The sequence below is a fragment of the Triturus cristatus genome, chromosome 6 (assembly GCF_964204655.1).
Source record: "Triturus cristatus chromosome 6, aTriCri1.1, whole genome shotgun sequence".
Taxonomy (NCBI): domain Eukaryota; kingdom Metazoa; phylum Chordata; class Amphibia; order Caudata; family Salamandridae; genus Triturus; species Triturus cristatus.
The window spans coordinates 1,349,226,556-1,349,245,629 of NC_140589.1; the positions used below are offsets into that span (position 1 = coordinate 1,349,226,556).

Here is a 19,074-nt window from a genome sequence, read left to right on the forward strand (position 1 = left end):
GTTGCCCAGGGTGGTCACTCCTTGGCCACAAGGGAGATTCTTAAGTCTTCTTCCTGAGGTCGAATGTCGAAGGTCCAGAGTTTCTGTTCAAGTTGCAGATTCAGGATAATCTAATTCTGCAGGGCTCAGCTACCTACTGATATACTGGGCTGCTGGGCTGGGCTACCTGCAAGGTCCCTCCTATGGGTGGGACCAGGAAGGGGAGTGGTTACACCCCCTGTCCTTTGTCCAGTTTCGCGCAAGAGCTGGGGCTGGAGTGCCCCAGCGCCGGTTTGAACTGGACTATGCATGGGACACCTTGTGTGCCCCAGGCAGTGTCTAGTTTATTTCATCCCTCCCTGCCCCAATACACTAAGGCCTGTCTGGGGTGGTGCTAGCACCTCCCAAGGCAGGAAACCTATTGTCCAAGCCTCCCTCGCTGGAAGGACTCCCAGCAGCAGGAGGTCAGACTTGTGTCTGTGGCAGCAGTATCCATTTTGTGATGCTGGGGCTCTGGTTAACTTTAACTGGGTAAGTAGGTCTCAACATGTCTTCTCCCTCTAGAAGGGAGGAATAATATCCTCATCGCCAGAAATGGTATGGGGGTATTATTCCAAAGTGTTAGACACCTTACACGACATGTTTTGATAAAGCCAAACCATAGTTACCATAACCGTCTAAGATTATAAGGCACTTTAAGAGTATATGGTAGGCTATATCATAGAACAGCTATAAGGACATGGTTCCGAAAGCTGCAGACAGGCTCTGCTCATGCAAGAGCACCATCTCACATGTTACCAAGCACTCTGCCTCCAGGATTGTTAAGGCCTGCCATAGGAGTGGCTGATAGGTGCACATGTGTCTATATATAAGGTAGGTATAGGAATACTACACCTAAGCAAGGGGTGATTACACGACCTTGCCCCAGCTGAGTGATCAGCCAGTTGTGTCATAATGGAAGGACAGGCCAGGGGTGGCATAATACATGCTGCAGCCCCTGGTAGGCCTAGGGTACTCCTATGCCCTGGGTACCTAGGGTACACTATACAGGGGCCAATAAGGTGATCCTTACCAATTGGGTTATGCACCTAAAGTACATAGTAGGAATTTAGAGAAAGAACAGCTGGGCTGTGGGTCTGATTAGCAGGCCCACAGCCACATCTAAGTCGAAAACCAGTGAAGCAAAAGCAAAAAGTGGGGGTGAACATAGAAAGCAGACCCTACTCTCCTACACCAGCACCCCGTGACCTTTGAACCGGACCAGTGCTTCGGCCCTTCCAGACCCCCTTACAACCTGCTGTAATAACACTCTTGTCTTCAAATCCTTACTCTTCTTCTCCATCTTGTCCTTTTCCTCATTTTCTCGATGCTCATAATACTGACCCATACTTAATATCTCTACAGGGGAGGAAGTAGTCCAAGTACTCTCAGAAGCTTGCAGCCGAGCTGCAATTTCAGAAAGCAAATTCGTAACAAACCTATTAACAAACAAACACTGCCTTCGACTGAGAAATCCTGCCCACTGAAATCCAAGAACACCCCTTCAAAACGAGTGAAAAAATCAAACACACTCTAGTCTTTCTTCTGACGACATGCCGTTAACTTGTCCCAATCCACTCGTCTAGGTGGGATAAGATAATGCATATAGGTAATAATGCGGCTTGGCAAAGCCAAAATTTCAGCTTTAGGCTCTTCACCAGCCTTTCTCTCCTTATCCCATGCCCTGTTCTCATTCCATGTGCCTCCCAGCTCCGCTACATGATCTTGCGTATGCACCTGCCGCCAAATGTCCACTGGCACCAAAAGCCACAAAAACATCTCATTGTCTGCTAAAGTCATAACTGGCGAGGAGTCGGCCTATGTTAATTCGTTATAATATGCGGTATGATTTTTCCTAGGGTCTGGTAACTGACTCTTGGGAGCAAGCACCTCACTACTTTTCCATGGGGTTTAGACCCACTGTTCCTGAAAATGAGCCTCTACCCGCTGCTGAACACCATCTCCTCTCATTATGCTGCTCTGGGATCTCGGGGTGAAAAACAGGATGCACCTCTCTCATCGGAAATTGGGACACAGTAGTTGGAGTTTGGTGAAATAATCTTTTCCGATAACCAAGAAGTATCCCAACATTATTGGAAACTTCTGTAGGGGCCATATCAGCTGAATAAACACTTTCTCGAATGTCATAAATAATTTGCGGAGCTGTACCACTAATACATTGTTTCCACAAACCAATCAATGTAGCCGACATATGCTGAAGGGTATGCTGCTGCACAAATGGCTCAAAAACTTTCATCACACTCCATATATCTTCCTCAGTATAAATCGGACTCCGAGCCCATTGCACTGCCTGATTTGCCACCATCTTTTTCTCCTCACACACATCAGATCTGATCAATACTCGCTTCAGTCGCTCCCGTGCTGCCGCCCAGTTCCCTGTGTCCGATCCTCCTACCAGTGTCCCAACAATACCCAACACTGGAGATGAAATACTCGGGGGATGTACAAGAGACAGAGACATAGGTGATAAGGTTAATAATGGATGAGTTGTAGGTCAAAGAGAAGGGGAAGAAACATAAACAGGAACAGCCGAGGCTGCGGGGGTGCCTGCAGTCACCACACTCACAGCTTGCGAAACTGGAGAGGAGGCAGGCAGGGCTGGAGCAGAAGCAGTTGAGTCTGTAGAAAGACCAGAAGAAGGCAGGGAAGTAACAGGGGACTGAGACGACGGAACAGCAGAATATATTTTCTGCGGGGTATAGGGAGGTGGGGGGCTAGATTCCAGCAGATCCTCCACAAATGGATCCTCTTCCTCTCGAACCACATAGGACTTATTACATTGTAATCAAAACTTCCTATCTGCACATTCAATACCTGTCTCTCTTTGTTCTCTGTCATAAGCTACAGCTTTCTGAACCACTGCCTGCAATGCTTTCTTCCTAGACTCCTTCGCAGCCCTTATAGGCCCCTGCTTAGCTTCCTTCTGCCATACTTGCAAAGTATCAAACATCGACTGCCTACTTCTTCTAGCGAATAATTTGTCCTGTAAATAATTCAATTTTTGTTTGTCAAAGGTACCATCCAATGGCCACTGAAGCTCAGTATTGTCTCTCGAATACTTGAGCCATAACGTACGAAACATAATCGGGTCAATGCTATGCTTCACATACATCTCAAAACTCGGAGTGCCTTCCGGAGGCGCAGGCTGTCTCTCCTCCAGCCGCTGCTCAGCAGAACAGCAGCGGCACCCCAAGCACCACACTTCAACAAGGCATCCTAGCATCAGACACATTCACTATTCACTCAAGCAACTTACACACCCACGCAATAAAAACGCACACAAACAACAGAGCTCTCAAAAGCAGTCCTCAGACTGCGCCGAGAGAAGATAGTCCTCAGACTTCACCAAGACAAGATAGGCTCTAGCCCCAGGTCTTTTCAAGAATAAACCAAATTCAACAAGTGGCCTGGCAGAACGTTCAAAAAACGCTCCGTATCACAAGGGTCCACAGACCCACCAAGTTAATCAAGACGGCGCCGCTTTTTACCAAATATCAAGATGAACTCACCTGGTGCACACAGGTCAAACAAGAATATTTTCCACTGCCGACTCTTGAGACCAAACAGTCAGATCCACGGGTTTCGCCTTTTCAAGACCCCAGCCGAGATGACCACTAGACGAGGAGCTGCCCGATCATACAGGCGGGGCAGCTCTGTCATACGGAGATCCAACCGGACGCAATCCCGAACCCACATGACCGACTATGGGCGGAATGAGTCACCTGGTGGGGGTCCCTGTTCGGCCGCCAACTGAAGGAATTGACCCATTTAGGGCCACCCGGGTCACTCTCGACCTCCTCTAGCCTTCCAATAAGTAGAGAATACAAGCAAACTAGTTTATTCACAAAGTACACTGCAGTGAAGTCCTATCTGAACAGCCTCCTATGATGGCTGATGAGGAACTGCCTCTAGTAAGCATAAAGTTACATTATGTATGTTGCGGAGCCCACAAAGACCCGACTACTATGGAAAAACACTAGCAGCTGTCGTAATACAGGACAGAGGTTTCAATTCCACAGCCTGGTACGAGCTATCTACTGCTCAAGGTCGTATGGCTTATTGTTAGAAATGGGGGTCTCTAGTTGGCCATGGCTGTCGCCAATGTCCAAATAGAGACCCTTCTTCCAAGGCAAGTGGGCTACCCCCTTTGATAACCCCTGCTCAACCCTGTGGTAACGTAGCATGAGCAGTTAGGCCTATCTCAGAGGCAGTGTGTGAAGCGTTTATGGCCACGTATAATAAGGCAGTAACGACACCACAAAAGGACACAACTCAGGTAGATATAGAAAAATCATATCTTCATCCAGCAGTTTAACTCAAAGACTCTCAAAGCGTTTCAACAACTACAATTCACATCAACCCATAGGGACTAAAAGAGACAACAACGTATTCACCCAAAGCGGGACACGGGCTGAGTTCAGGGCCAGGGCATACACAACCCGTTGCGCACCAAGTGCCTGTCGTTGAAAGGGACTACAGCACGCAGCTTCTGGAAGAAGCGGAGACGGTGACAGGCGGACTCCCAGCGACCACAGGTCTTGGAGGCTGAAGTCCGCAGTATGCACTCACAGTGGTTCGGGCACTCGGGGGCAGGCGAGCGCTCAGTGGCAGCTGCGGCGGCCCGGGCTGGTGGTGGCGATGACTCTCGTCGTGCAGCTCCGTGGTGGGCTCACAGTGGCAGCAGCTCTCTCTTAGCTGCGGCGGCCCACAGAACAAATCCCAAGGCTGCAAAGTTGTCAATGGTGCGGGCGCTCAGCGGCCACAGCTCCCTCTTAGCTGCGGCGGCCCGCGGGGCAAATTACGAGGATGAAAAATAGCACCAGGGGTGGGCACTCAGCGGCTACAGCTCTCTCTTGGCTGCGGCGGCCCACTGGGCAAATCACGATGGTGCACAGTAGCAAAGGTTGCGGGCACTCAGCGGCAGCAGCTCTCTCTTGGCTGCGGCAGCCCACGGGATGAATCGCGATGGTGCACAGTAGCAAAGGGTGCGGGCTTTCAGCGGCAGCAGCTCTCTCTTGGCTGCAGCGGCCCATGGGACAGATCATAATGGTGCACCGTAGCAAAGGGTGTGGGCACTCAGCGGCAGCAGCTCTCTCTTAGCTGCGGCGGCCCTCGGGGCAATTTAGGGTCTCGACCAGGCAGGTATCACGGTGGACGCTCAGCGGCCACAGCACTCTCTCGACTGCCGCGGTCCACGCAGATTCAGCGGAAGGTCCCAAGGTGCAAAGGGTGTGGGCACTCAGCTGCGGCAGCTCTCTCTTAGCTGCAGCGGCCCACATTGATCCAGCAAAAGGTTTTAAGATACAGATTTAGGCGGGCTCTCAGCGGCGGCAGCTCTCTCTTAGCTGCAGCGCCCCCTCTTAGCTGCAGCGCCCCACACAGGTTTAGCAAGAAGGTTCAGAGGCAGGCGGGCACTCAGCGGCGGCAGCTCTCTCTTAGCTGCAGCAGCCTGCACAGGTTTAGCAAAAGTTCAGAAGCGCCCAGTCCGCGGTCCTCACAGTAGAACTAGAGGCTCCGGATTACTCGACGGAGGCCTCACCTGCGAGCAGAACTCCTCGCACAGGAATTCCGACAGCAGACGGGGTGAAGTCTAATGTCCCTGACACTTCTGAAGGAGGCACTCTTGATTTAGGTCCTCGGATAGTTTCTTCGGCAAGCTTGATGAAAGTTGCAAAGTCCTTTCCTCTGTTCACTCGGACAGAGTTTCTTCTTGACATCCAGAAGGAACACAGTTGACCAAAGTTCCAGCGCAGCATTTTATACCTAAAAAGTCTTTGTTCTGTAAGGTTGCAAATCACTGACTCCGGTCAGAACCAGTTTGCTGGGGTCGGGGAGCACTTGGTTTACGAGGTGACATCCTGCCCTTTCAAACTGAGTGTGTCTGCTATCAGACACCCAGTGGGAGGTGGAGCCATCATTCACCTTGCCAGGCACGGCCCTGCTCGCATCAAAGAGTCACCCCTCCCCATGCTCTGAATACCGATCTCTCTCTCCAGCCAGGTCTGACCCAGCTGGCCCTGCTGCTCTAAAACCAGTCGGCCAATACACATACGCGCAACAGCCTACAGTAAAGCTTAGGCTAGAAACTAACACATTTTCAGAAAAGGTATTTCAACACATGCAATAGATAAATGGTCCTTACAAAAAGGTGCCCCTCAATGTCCTGAGCATACATGTATCAAACTCGAGGGTCCTATCAGGTTACTAGGGCCCGATAGGATGATAGAAAGCAATCTTTAACCAGCCCATCCTGGCCTATGACAATGGATGGTTTCGCAGTAGCGACAGTGAAATGGAAGGTAACTCACTATTGAAACAGGCTACAGCGATGTAGGTATTATAGTTATCCTTATTCATACAGTCATTTATATACAGGGAGCATTTGCGCTGTATCACTGAGAAGCAGTGGCACTTGACCCAGAACATTTAAATCCAGCCAATATAAATGATAGGGAGAGTAGAGAGGAAGGAAGACCCACGCCAATTATGCCAGGTCTAACACCTATCCTTCCCTCTAGAAAGGTGGGAGAAGGCCTCTTTGTAACAGAAAAGGCATGCGTTAATGAGCAAGTTTCAACATTGGAGAAACGAAACTTACCAAGGACCATTTCTCGTAAATAAGCAAGTAACCGTTTCAATTATAATACAAAATGGCGTCTTAGAGAACTAAAATGGTGGCACAGATGTGAACCTAACTAACATAACATCTGCATTTACTAGTTGCGCCTACATACAGTATGCAAATATAATGTATTAGCTATATAAATGCTAACATAATATTGGGTAAAATACGAGTATTATGACAATGTTACGTTTCAATTCTAACACCTCATATACTCCATTCTGCCCATACCACTCCTGCCCAGAGTTCTCAAGAAAATCAGGAACAACCAAGCCTAAGTTATTCTTGTGGCTTTAAATTGGGCATGGAGAGTCTGTTATCCCAAGCTTCTGAAACATGAGCATCGATCCTCCGATCAGGCTGCCCCTTTGGGAGGATCTTTTGTCGCAGCAGCCGAGAAGGGTTCCCCACCTGAACCTGTCAACTTTTCGTTTTCTTGCAAGTGGATTGAGCAGCGGAAGTTGATAGCTTTTGACCTTCCTCCCAAAGTGTGTAATGTTCTGCCTCCCAGGCGTCCCTCCACTAAGATGGTATATGCTTGCCAATGGCAAAAGTTTGTATCATATTGTACAGAAACGTCTATTGGCCCTCTTTCTGACTCCTTTTCTGATATTTTGCTGTATGTTTTGACTCTTGCTCAGTAGAGCTTTGCTCAGGGTACTTTGAAAGGGTATCTTTCTGCCTTCTTGCTGACTAACCCTCCTTATTTAACTCTCCTCTTGCAAATAGATTGCTTAATGGTCTTGTACATATGTTCCCTCCTTCCCCTTTCATTATTCTCCATTGGGACCATAATTTGGTTCTTATATTTCTGATGTGAGCTTCCTTTGACCCTTTACACATTTTTCCCCTCAGGCTGCTAACCATCAAAACAGCCTTTCTTGTAGCCATTACATTGGTCAAGAGGGTGAGTAGCTGCATGCTTTATCATCCATGCCTCCCTTCCTATCAGTTTCTCCTAACAAACTGGTGTTTTGCGTTAGGGCCTCTTTCCTGCCAAAAGTGGCAACACCCTTTCATGCGGACTAATCTGTCCCCTTGCCCACTTCTACGCTCCTCCGCATCCCTCTAAAGAAGAGAAGCGACTCCACCGTCTGGACCTAATAAGAGTAGTGTTGTTCTACCTTGACCGCACAAGAGAGTTCCTAGTGCATGACCAACTCTTCGTGAAGTATGTTGATGTGAAGAAAGGTCAGGCGGTGCAGAAACTGACCATTTCCCGATGGGCCGCTCTCTGTATCAAGGTCTGCTTCCTACTGACAAAGAACCCGCCTCCTGAAGGTGTAAGAGCTCATTCCCCCAAAGCTAAGGCTGCAACTACTGCGTTAGCACGTGGAGTTTCTGTTCTTGACATCTGTCAGGCAGCAATTTGGGCTTCCCTGCATATGTTTACAAATCATTACTGCCTGGACAGTCCGGTCCGGCAGGGACTGGCATTTCGGCACTTTGGTCCTGCAGACCCCTCTGCAGACCCCTCTCTGGGGATGTTATTGCTTGGGTATTTTTTCAAAGGTAAGGAGTCTGCGGCTAGATGTCTGTATCACATGAACAAGTTACTTTACCTTTGTTAACACCTTATCTGAGAGCAACAATATCTAGTTGCAGATTCCTTATCAACCCACCAATCCTAGACAGATTCCAGGGCAGTGAGATCTCTTTAAAGGCCATAGTTTGGACAAACCAGTGTCAGTGCACTTCATTGGTCCACGTTTCTGGCATGGAAATTCTTTAAAAGTAATTGATGTCAGCATGTCGAGGTGGCGCCTATGTAAGTGATGCAGACGTCACTTCCAGCACTGACAACACAGAAACCATTTATACCAAAAGGGAGTCACTGTTCCTTAGTGGAGAAAGAAAGAAATAGAAGAGGTACTCTCGTGTTGTGCTACACTAGCTGTGGGGGACAGTGTGTCCTCTTCTTGTTACCCTCACACACCCCGAAGGATGTCATGCTTCATCAATGGGCTTTGCTCCTTGTCAGACCGGCGCTGCAATGCCCTACGGGTCCCCCGAAGGGTCTCTTTATCGGAGATCTTTTGATGAAGCTGTGTGGGTGCAAGTGACAGTGAAGTAGAACTTTTGAAACGACAAGAGTCAAAGGTACAGTTTGCCATTAGGATAATTATACTAATGGTAGTTTTAGCTCAGGTCTGTGTTCTCCATTGGAGGGCTAAGTGCTCATAGACTGTAACTTGATCATTATAGCTAACGGTTACAGACTATGAGCACCTGGCCCTCCAATTGAGAACCCAGACCTGAGCTAAAACTACCATTAGTATAATTATCCTAATGGCAAACTGTACCTTTGACTCTTGTCGTTTCAAAAGTTCTACTCCCTTCATTTATCCAGCGGCACTGAAACCTTCGGGCCACTGTAGATTTAACTTTCTTACTTGGTCCTGACGAAGCGCTCTGGATCTCCTCCTGAGACCACAAAAGCACGAAACATGTTGACAAGAACATATGCCCATTAGGGACATATGGTTGACCCAGCTACCAAGGGACATAATACCCCTTAGAGCAGCACCACACACTTTGTATTAATAATGACAGAGGAATCACCTTAATAAAATTAATCACTCTCCCTCCAGCCATTTTTTAATACACCTTTTATGACTTCACTGCCACTTACCCCCACGCACCCATACAGCTTCATCCAAAGATCTCTGATGAAGAGACCCTTTGGGGGACCCGAAGGGCATTGCTGCGCCGGCCCGACGTGGAGCAAAGCCCAATGATGAAGCATGACATCCTTTGGGGTGTGTGAGGGCAACAAGAAGAGGACACACTGCCCCCCACAGCTAGAGTAGCACACAACGAGAGTACCTCTTACTTCTATTTCTTTCTCCACTAAGGAACAGTGACTCCCTTTTGGTATAAGTTTAATTTCGGGAGCACGAGTCACTGGACCTCTTAACTTGCTCCTAGAGTCCCCCCCCCTCTGGATAAATAGGAGAAACACAGAAACCATGCAAAGCCGACCGACACCACGCACCAGTGCGCAGGGGTACTGCTCACAATAAATATTCTAGATACAGTACAACTCCTGGGGAAATTCAAAGGTAAGGAATCTGCGAATAGATATTCTCTCCTAGATTAGACTTTATTGAAGGTAAGTAACTTGTTCTTTGCACCCTTTTAGCAGTGTGCTCTAAATCTAGCTAATTATCTAATATTGACCCCCATGTTTACCTTGGGTTTACTGGGATTACTTGTACTGAGGTGACTTCCTGGGATTCTAGGATTAGGTTTTAAATAATTGATCTGCATAGATTAACACTATTTAGATGGTAGCTCCATCATGTCTCTTTTTTGGACTTCTCTATAATTTGTATTACTTACTGTAGTTTTGCAGTCTTCTTTTTCTCAATCCTATTATTCTTTATGTGAAGTGCACTCGCACCGTTGGGCCTTACAAGAGATACATAAAAACTCCAAATAAATAAAAAAAATATACACCAAACATCCAGCAAATGAATATACTCCAGTAAAGAATTTCTAATGGTGGTTTTGTATGATGTGCAATTGTGTTGCTTTTGTTTTAATCTCTCCTTAATTTGTTCCTTTTTTCACTTCAGGAAAAACTTTGTGGTATTACAACTATTTATGTTACAACTATAACTTGCAGATTAATTAATGCCCTTATTCTCTTTGTTTGTTTGTTCAAGATGTCCTCAAAGAACTTGTGCTTCTGAGTCCTCATGATTTCTTGCACACATTGGTTCCTTTTCTGCAGCACAACCATTGCACTTATCATCACAGTAACATACCAAGTATGTATTTCTCAATATATCATAAATGAATATTATCCCATTTGTTATGCCATTAAACATACACTTGTGATGTCTGATTTTTCTTTCTCTCTCACTGTAGTGTCCTTAGGGCCCTATTTCCCTTGTCGTGAAAACATGAAACTTATAGCAGGAAAAAGCAATATTCGTCCCCCCCGCCCAGAACTGAATATGTGCCTATTGCCGACAATGGTTGAAACCAGCAAGGTAGGTTCTTATGGATATACTTATTGGGAGACATAGTGATTAATATTAACACTATCGATAATGCATTCAAGAGATTTGAATCAATGTCTGGCAACTGTACCCATTTTGTTTAGAAAGGAATGTTGGGTACAGCTGAGAAGTAGAGAACCGGAGGTGCCCTAAGCAGAATCTGAGATGACCTAAACAGATTATGAAAACATTTAACATTTCTTGCATTCTCTCTTTTGAACTTTAATCTCTTCCCTTTTGTCACCACCATAGGAAAGTAGGATCTTTCTGGCATAGATACCCCCACTTTTTGCCTGGTGTCATTGTGTTTTGACTGTAAGTTCACTGGGATCCTGCTAACCAAGACCCCAGTGGCAGTGCTCTCTCCTCTAAATTCTGTTGTAAGTGTAGGTGTTAGACTTGGGGGTCTCTGGTTGGCGCAAGGTTGCCCTTGTGTCAAGCAGGAACCCTCTCCTCTACATCATGGCGCAGGATAACCCCTTTTGAATGACCCTTGCTTACCCTCTAGGTGCGTGCCGTGAGCAGCCAAAGCTATTCTCCAGGCGATAGTCAGTTAAGCATTTGTAACCACACACACAGTAAATACATCAATCCCCCCAGAAATGGACACCAGGCTTGGATATGTAAAAATACACTCTTTATGTAAAAATAGGTATATATCAGCAGACTTATCACAAGACCAATAACGTTTTCTCTATGCCACCAGATTGTAAAGCAGGCAAATGTTCTTTGTTTGTAGTTTAAAATGTTATACTCTTCAGTCTTTTTAGCAAGGCTTACTCGGGATTCCAGTCACTTACAGGGGGGTTTGGGGCAGTTTCAGCCCTTCGGTGCGCTTCTTCGCGTATCTCTCTCCCTTCTGTCAACGATCAGCCCGGACCCTGCCGCCGCTCTTGAAGACGGGAAAAGAAGGCGTTGCGGGCCCCGAGCCCGGTACTGGAATGCTGAGGAACGTTGCAGTCTCTGGGGGAGCCGGCACGGCTCAGTGCGACTCCGGTGATGGGAGGGGGAGCACCTTTGGATCCTCTTGAGCGGGTGCGTGTATTCAGGCAGGCGCGGCCCTCGACCCTCAGCACGGCGGTGCGGGGGTCTCCACAGCGGGGGCGGCGCGGCCTGATCCCAGACCGAGATCGCGAAGCGGGGTCACAGGGCACGGTTCGTGCAGCTGGGGACCCGGCGGGGATCACGATCGTCGGTTAGGAATTCCGGCGGGAGGGGCGATAGCGCTTCAGCGTGCTCCAGTAGCAGGCGGTGGCAGAGGCGCAGGCAGCCTAGCCCGGGGGCAGAGAGCGACTCCGGTCGGAGCGAGGCTCTCACGGGGGCAAAGGCAGGCAAGCTCCCGAGTGTCACGGCCCTAGTAGGGGCGATGAGGGGCGCAGTCTTCCTCAAGCGAAATGCACACACGGCTCGAGTTTCAGGACGAGCAAAGGCACAAAGAACCCACTGGTCCTGGGGTTCCGTTCAGGGGGCAAGCTCAGATCAAGCCCTTGGAGAATGTTTAAAGCACAAAGCGGCAAAGTCTTTTCAGCAAGTCTCTTCCTCTCCTTTCTCAGCAAGGCAAGCAGCAGGCCAGTCCTTCCAGCGTCGTCTTCTCCTTCTAGTCGGGCAGAGGTTCTTTGTGGTAAAACAGGATTCTGATTTCGTAGGAGCCAGGCTCCTACTTTTATACAGTGATTCTTTTGTTCTTTAGCGCCAGGGGGCCTGGGCCTGGCTCAGTCCAGTTCTGGAGTACTTTGTTATGGTGATTCTGCTCTTTCCTTTCAGCAGCAGGGCAGAGACATCAGCCGCTCCACAGGGGGCGGAGCCGGCTTTGTGGTGGCAGAGCACAGGTCTTTTCAAGAGTCTAGGTGTACTCCTCCCACCCATCCTGGTGTAATCTCTCTACCCACCACCTGGCAGCCAGCCTGTCTCTGGGGATTCCCCAACCCTGCTCCTTACTGTTGCTAGGCAGAACACACACACACAGCAGAGGCGGACTGAAATGGCCAGGTCAGTAAATACTAACTTTCTAAAAGTAGTATTTACAAATGCAGGATATTAAAATAAACTTTACTAAAAGAAGTATTTTATTATTCTGAGTTCAGGCATACTAAACTTGACATTCTACCATGCTCTATGAGTCCACTGGGGTCACAGCGTGTAGTGACTCCAGCAGCCCATTCTGGCCTATGGAGAGCAGGTAGCCTTCAATAGTGAAAAACGAAAATGGCTGTAATTCACTATTAGGACATGCCACACACTCAGGGCTTGTCCTACCTTACACCTACAATGCACCCTGCCCGTGGGCCTACCATAGGGGTGACTAACATGAGGCAAAGGGAAGGTTTGGAGGCTGGCAAGTGTGTGCACTTGCCCAGCCAGCATGACAGTACCAGACTGCACGCAGGTTCTGCAGTGGCAGACCCTAGACACATTTTACAAGGCCGCTTCTGTGGGTGGCGCAACCAGCGCTGCAAGCCCACCAGCAGCATTTGTATTTACAAGCCCTGGCACTCCTGGTGCACTTTACTAGGGGCTGATAGTAAACCAAATAAGCCAAACATGGACACCAATCAATATATACATTTTACCATAGGGAGAGCATATGCACCTTAGCACTGGTCAGCGGTGGTAAGGTGCCCAGAGTCATAAAACAGCCAACAACAGGTCAGAAAAAATACAGGAGGAAGGCAAAAAGTTTAGGGATGACCCTGCAAAAAGGGCCAAGTCCAACAGTAGGAAAGTAGGATCTGCTTTCATGGTTACCCCCACATTTGCTGGTTTTATGCTGGTTTCTGACTAGTCTGACTGGGATCCTACTAATCAGGCCCACAGTCACTGTGCTCTCTCCCTAAATTGGACTAAGGTAAGTACTTTTGTACCTTCCCAATTGGCTACTGGTGTACTCTTCTAAGTTCCTAGTATATGGTAATAAGGTACCCAGGGCATAGGTACATCAGGGGTCTTCTATGGGCTGCAGCATGTATTATACCACCCATGAGAGACCACTCCAACTGTGACTACAGGCCTCCTATTGCAGCCTGTGTATGTTGGTGCTAGTACCACCTACACCAGATATAGGTTTTCGTTTATCTGAGGTCACAGCACTGAAAACCTATCAATAACCCATAAGGTAGGCCTTTCAATCCTGACTGCAGTGTGCTAGGTTACAAGTGTGAAGCTGCCCTGCCTGATTAGGACACCCCCTACAAACCCCAGAGTCGATTCTCCATGCTTTGTGAGTACAGTCAGCCAATCTGAAACAAACATGTTAGTGATAGATTCCTTACCTTAGAATTACCCCCTGGCGTCAGACTGGATCCAGAAAGTTTTCGTCAGCAGTACCCCTGCATGTTTGAATGTGGCGTTGTGTTGCTCCGCATCCGTCCTTAGTGTTGTGGTCGCAGAGATGACGTTGCGGCAGTTACTTAGACGCCTCCCTCGCGCACTGACGTCAGTTCTTTCTTTTTCCGTGCCACCAAGCGCAGATCCGATGAGAGCGGTACCCCCAGTAAGTTTTTTGACTGAGTTTTTCGAGGCCTTTTTGTCTCTCTTTTTCGAGTCGATTGACTCCTGGTGCAGTAGGGATTCCTGGCTTCAAGTCTTGCGGGGACTGTAATCGCATGACGTCGGTGATGGACCCGCACGGTGTGTGTCTTTACTGCCTGGGGCGTGGCACGAAGACTTTGTGGGTGCGCTCCCTAAAGTTGCTTGAAGTCCGGCTGTCGGCTCTGCGCCACTCAAGGTCCAACTCCCGTGGGAGGTCGAGGGACTGGTCACGGAGCCACCACCATCGTTCGTCGGGTTCGAAGTCTTCACACTCTGGGTCAGGTAAGACAAAGCATCACATGAAGTAGAAGAAGCGCCATCGCTCTCCGACTTCTCCTCGCCCGCCGCTGCTGATGGTGTGGGTGGTTCCTCCTCCAGGACTCCGGCGGAGCCTACGCAGTCGCCGTCGGCCTACCTGCCCTTCCGGGGTCCGTCGGCGACTCCGGCCCAGCTGCAAGAATTTCTGTCAGCCATGGCTCGCTTCATTGAGCTGTCTGGCCCCGCGGGCCCGACTGGGGGTCCTCACCCTTTACTGTCATCGGCTCCGGCATTGCTACCGGCTCCGGCCCTGGTGCCGCAGGGCCCCCTTGGATCTCGGCGTGGATCCCAGTCAATGCCGGTTGACTTTGTTACACCTCCACCGGCCCCACTGGCACCACCTCCAACGTCGTCCTTGCCACCGGTCGACGTCATCCCCGGTTTCAGCCCTGATGTGGACTCGACGCCGATTCCGACGTCGATGAGATCTTTCTATCCCTATGGCCAGCCTCCTTATTATCGGCCTGTTCATCAGCCTTCGGAGGAAGGGGAGGACTGGCAGGGGTATGAGGACCCTCTCACAGCACATTGTGAGTTTGACCCGGACTGGACAGAGGAGCTGGGGGATGCCAGTGGTCTTGATACCTCTATTGACCTTGGCATGCTAATTCCTACTGTGGCTACGGATGAGGGTGCAAGTTACGCAGTGGTGTTGCGTAGGGCGGCCGAAGCCCTCCACCTCGAGCTCCCTACAGTGGCCGTCCGGACTAACCTCCTGACAGAAGTGCTTCAGCTGGCAGCTACCTCTGCGTAGCCACTGCTGCCTTTTAATGATGCACTTTCGGACGTTCTTTTGGGCACCCGGTCCAAGCCCAATACAGGGGCTCCTGTGGATAGGAACGTGGCCCGACGCCATCGCCCAGCCGAGCCCCTTTTCCTTTCCCAACAAACCCACCCCTGAGAGCTTGGTTGTCCAAGCCTCTGCGTCCTAGAGCGCATTCCCTACTGCACCACCGGACAGGGAATCCAAGAAACTGGAGCAGTACGGTAAAAAGATTTTTTCTTCCGCCAGATCAGGGCTGCGGTCTGTGAACACTGCATGCCTCTTGGGACATTATTCCCACTCTGTGTGGGATATGGTAGCGCAAGTGCTGCCTCAGTGTCCGGAAGAGGTCCGGACAGTGCTCTCTCAAGCTATTGCTGAAGGGAGGGATGCCGCACGATTCGATGTGGCCTTGACACCGCTGACTCGCTGCGCAGGACGATTTCCACGACAGTGGTGCTCTGTCGCCACGCCTGGCTGAGGTCTACTGGTTTCTCTGGGGATGTCCAGAACACTCTGATGGACCTGCCCTTTGATGGCGTTCGCCTTTTCGGCAACAAAGCAGATAGTGCGTTGGAGCGCTATAAGGACTCGCGGGCTACGGCCAAGTCCCTGGGCCTTTCCTCCATGCGCCCTCCTCCGCCTTCTGCTTTTCACTCCTTTCGTGGCCACGGAAGAGGCGCCCCGACACGTTCGCTTCAGAGCCACAGGCCTGCGCAGCAACAGTCTCAGCGTGGCCGTGGACCCCGCCGAGGTGGGTCTGGGGGCCAGCGGGTGGATCTGTCCACCTCCACCCCGGCCACCACTGCCTCCATCGCTTTCTAGTCAGTTTTTTCAGGCCCATCAAACGCTGGTGGCCTGCAGGATTCGCATCACCTCCCCCACTGGCGCACCATCACTTCGGACAGATGGGTTTTACAAATAGTCCGAAGGGGCTACTCTCTCCCCTACAAGACTACCCCTCCAGCCATGCCACCCCAGTACCACCACATGTCAGGGGATCACTTGGCTTTTCTTCAACAGGAAGTCGCAGCCCTTTTGGCCAAGGGGGCCATCGAGCATGTTCCTGCGCCAGAAGTAGGACGTGGTTGTTATTCCCACTACTTTCTGGTGCCCAAGAAGGACAAGGGCCTGGGTCCTATCTTGGACCTCAGGTACGTCAATCGCTTCCTCCAGAAGGAGAAGTTCAAAATGTTAACTCTAGCTCAGGTCTTGTCTGCCCTCGACCTGCAAGACTGGATGGTGGCGTTGGACTTAAAGGACGCTTATTTTCATATTCACGTCCTGCTGGCCCGCCGGCGTTACCTACGGTTCACTGTAGGCCACAAGCACTTTCAGTTCACCGTGCTCCCTTTTGGCCTTTCCAGCAGCCCTCGGGTGTTCACGAAAGTGATGGCGGTGGTCGCAGCTCATCTGCGCAGATCAGGGGTTTCAGACTTCCCCTATCTCGACGACTGGCTGTTGAAGGCGGGCTCGCCCCAGACAGTCATCTCTCACCTCCAGCCTACAGCTGACCTCCTGCATTTGCTGGGGTTCTCCATCAACGTGCCCAAGTCGCACCTGATTCCCTCTCAGAAGCTCCTCTTCATCGAAGAGGTTCTGGATACAACCCGGTTTCGGATTTCTCCTCCCGAACAGGGAGTCCGGGATGTTCGGGCTATGATTCCGATCTTTCAGCCCTTATCCCAGGTTTCGATCAGGATGACCCTGAGGCTGCTGAGCCTCATGGCCTCCTGCATCCTGCTGATCGATCATGCCAGATGGTATATGCGGGCTCAGCAGTGGGACCTTAAGTTCCAGTGGGCGCAGCATCAGGGGAACCTGTCCGATTATGTCCCGATCTCATAGGGCACTGCACAACAATTGCAGTGGTGGCTCACGAACCAGCATTTTGTCAATGGCAGATCCCTTCCCCAAATGGAGCACACAGTGGTGATGGATGCGTCCCTCCTAGCATGGGACGGCCACATGGGAGAGGCGGAGATCAGAGGCCTCTAGTCTCCGGCGGAGTCCAGGCTCCATATCACCCTTCTGCAGCTCCGGGCGATCCGACTTGCACTGAAGGCATTCCTTCCTTCTGTCAAGGGGTGAGTAGTGCAGGTGTTCACAGACAACACCACCGCCATGTGGTACTGCAACAAACAAGGCGGGGTGGGGTCGTGGACCCTATGTCAGGAGGCTCTGTGCCTCTGGACTTGGCTGGAACACCAGGGCATTTCCCTGGTGGTTCAACACTTGGCAGGTTCACTGAACGCCAGGGCGGACGAACTCGGCCGCAGGTGCATGATGTATCATGAATGGAGTCTTCACTCTGAGGTGGCGCAAGGTCTCTTTCAACAATGGGGAGAACCTTGGTTAGATCTATTCGCCACCGAAGAGAACGCGCAATGTCAGCAGTTCTGCGCGTTGGAATTTCCAAGGCGGCGCTCGCTCGGCGGCGCTTACTCAGCGACGCTTTTCGTCGCGAGTGGAATTGTGGTCTGTTGTACGCCTATACCGCTTCTGTCCTGAGTGCTGAAGAAGATCAGGCGGGACCGGGCCCAAGTCATTCTTGTGGATCCAGACTGGGCTCGAATGGTATGGTATCCCGAGCTACTCAGTATGACCATCGATCCGACTGCCTCTACTGGAGGATCTTCTGTTGCATCAGCGGGGTCGGTTCTCCACCCAAACCTGTCCAGTCTCCACCTCTTTGCGTGGAGATTGTGCGGCGGCAGTTGATTCCTTTCAAGTTGCCTCCCGAAGTTTGTGATGTCATTCTGGCAGCCAGGCGTCCCTCCACTAAGTTGGTATATGCCTGCAGCTGGAACAAGTTTGTGGCATGGTATGAGAAAGTGCCATCTTTCTTGCATGGTATGCCCCCACTTTTTGCTGAATTGCTGAATGTACTTGGACTGAGTTTTCCCTGGACTCCTTCCAAACAGGCTTCCCTAAAACCTAAAAGCCAAATTGGCAAACCCTGGACACATGTCAGCCCCTGGTAAATGGTACCCAGGACCTTGTGACCAGTGAAGGCCTCTAAGGGCTGCAGCACTTATTGTACCACCCTTAGAGGCCCTGTACCCTAACACAAACACTCTGCCCTGGCAGGCTCAGTGTCTCGGTACAAGGCAAAACAGAGAGTCGACATGGCACACATCCCTGTGTGCCATGCCCACAACCTACACTGCCCTGGCATACCTCAGCCACCCCTCTAGCTGGGTGCCCTATGCCAGTGGTGTGGGCACAGAAGCATGAGCCCTGTGCCCCTACAGTACTCAGGTCCATTCCTGGGCACTGTAAGTGCAGTGCTGCCATTTAAGAGAATATGGTGCTGGGAGCTCGTCAAACACGATCTCCACAGCACCATGATGGCAACACTGAAGACTGAAAAATGTGGTATCAAACTTCTCAGCACATTAAACCCGCACTGATGCCAGTGTGGGATTTAATGTACAATGCACGACAGAGGGCATCTTACAGATGCCCCCTGAACCTAACCTACAATCCACGTCTTGTCTGAGAGTCTGCCTAGGCTGCCACCCAGCAGACATGTTGCTGGACCCCTGTGTAGAGAGCAATCCGCTCTCCTGGGCCTGCAACAATGCACATCCTGGGCGAGGTGCTAGGTCTCCTCCCCAAGGATGGGCAGGGGAAGCTTCAAAGGCATGCCGCCTTTGTGAGCTTCTCCAGGTCACTTGCTGTACTCAGCAACTGGCCCCTACCGGTTCTAAAACCCCCACTCTCGCGGGAAGACTGGCCGGAAACTCAAAGTAAGGACAGGAGATGTGCCAGCCCTGCCAACCCCACCCTTCAGG

The 19,074-nt window shown here is 50.3% G+C and overlaps 1 protein-coding gene across 1 annotated transcript in view; it reads left to right on the top strand.

Moving 5' to 3' along the window:
• USP34 (ubiquitin specific peptidase 34) overlaps window positions 1–19,074 on the top strand; it is a 2,509,780-nt gene that overhangs the window by 2,182,285 nt on the left and 308,421 nt on the right. Inside the window, exons 72-73 of the mRNA XM_085612349.1 lie at window positions 10,330–10,434; window positions 10,535–10,659. Coding sequence (XP_085468475.1) covers window positions 10,330–10,434; window positions 10,535–10,659 — 230 coding nt within the window. The remainder of the gene's footprint in view (window positions 1–10,329; window positions 10,435–10,534; window positions 10,660–19,074) is intronic.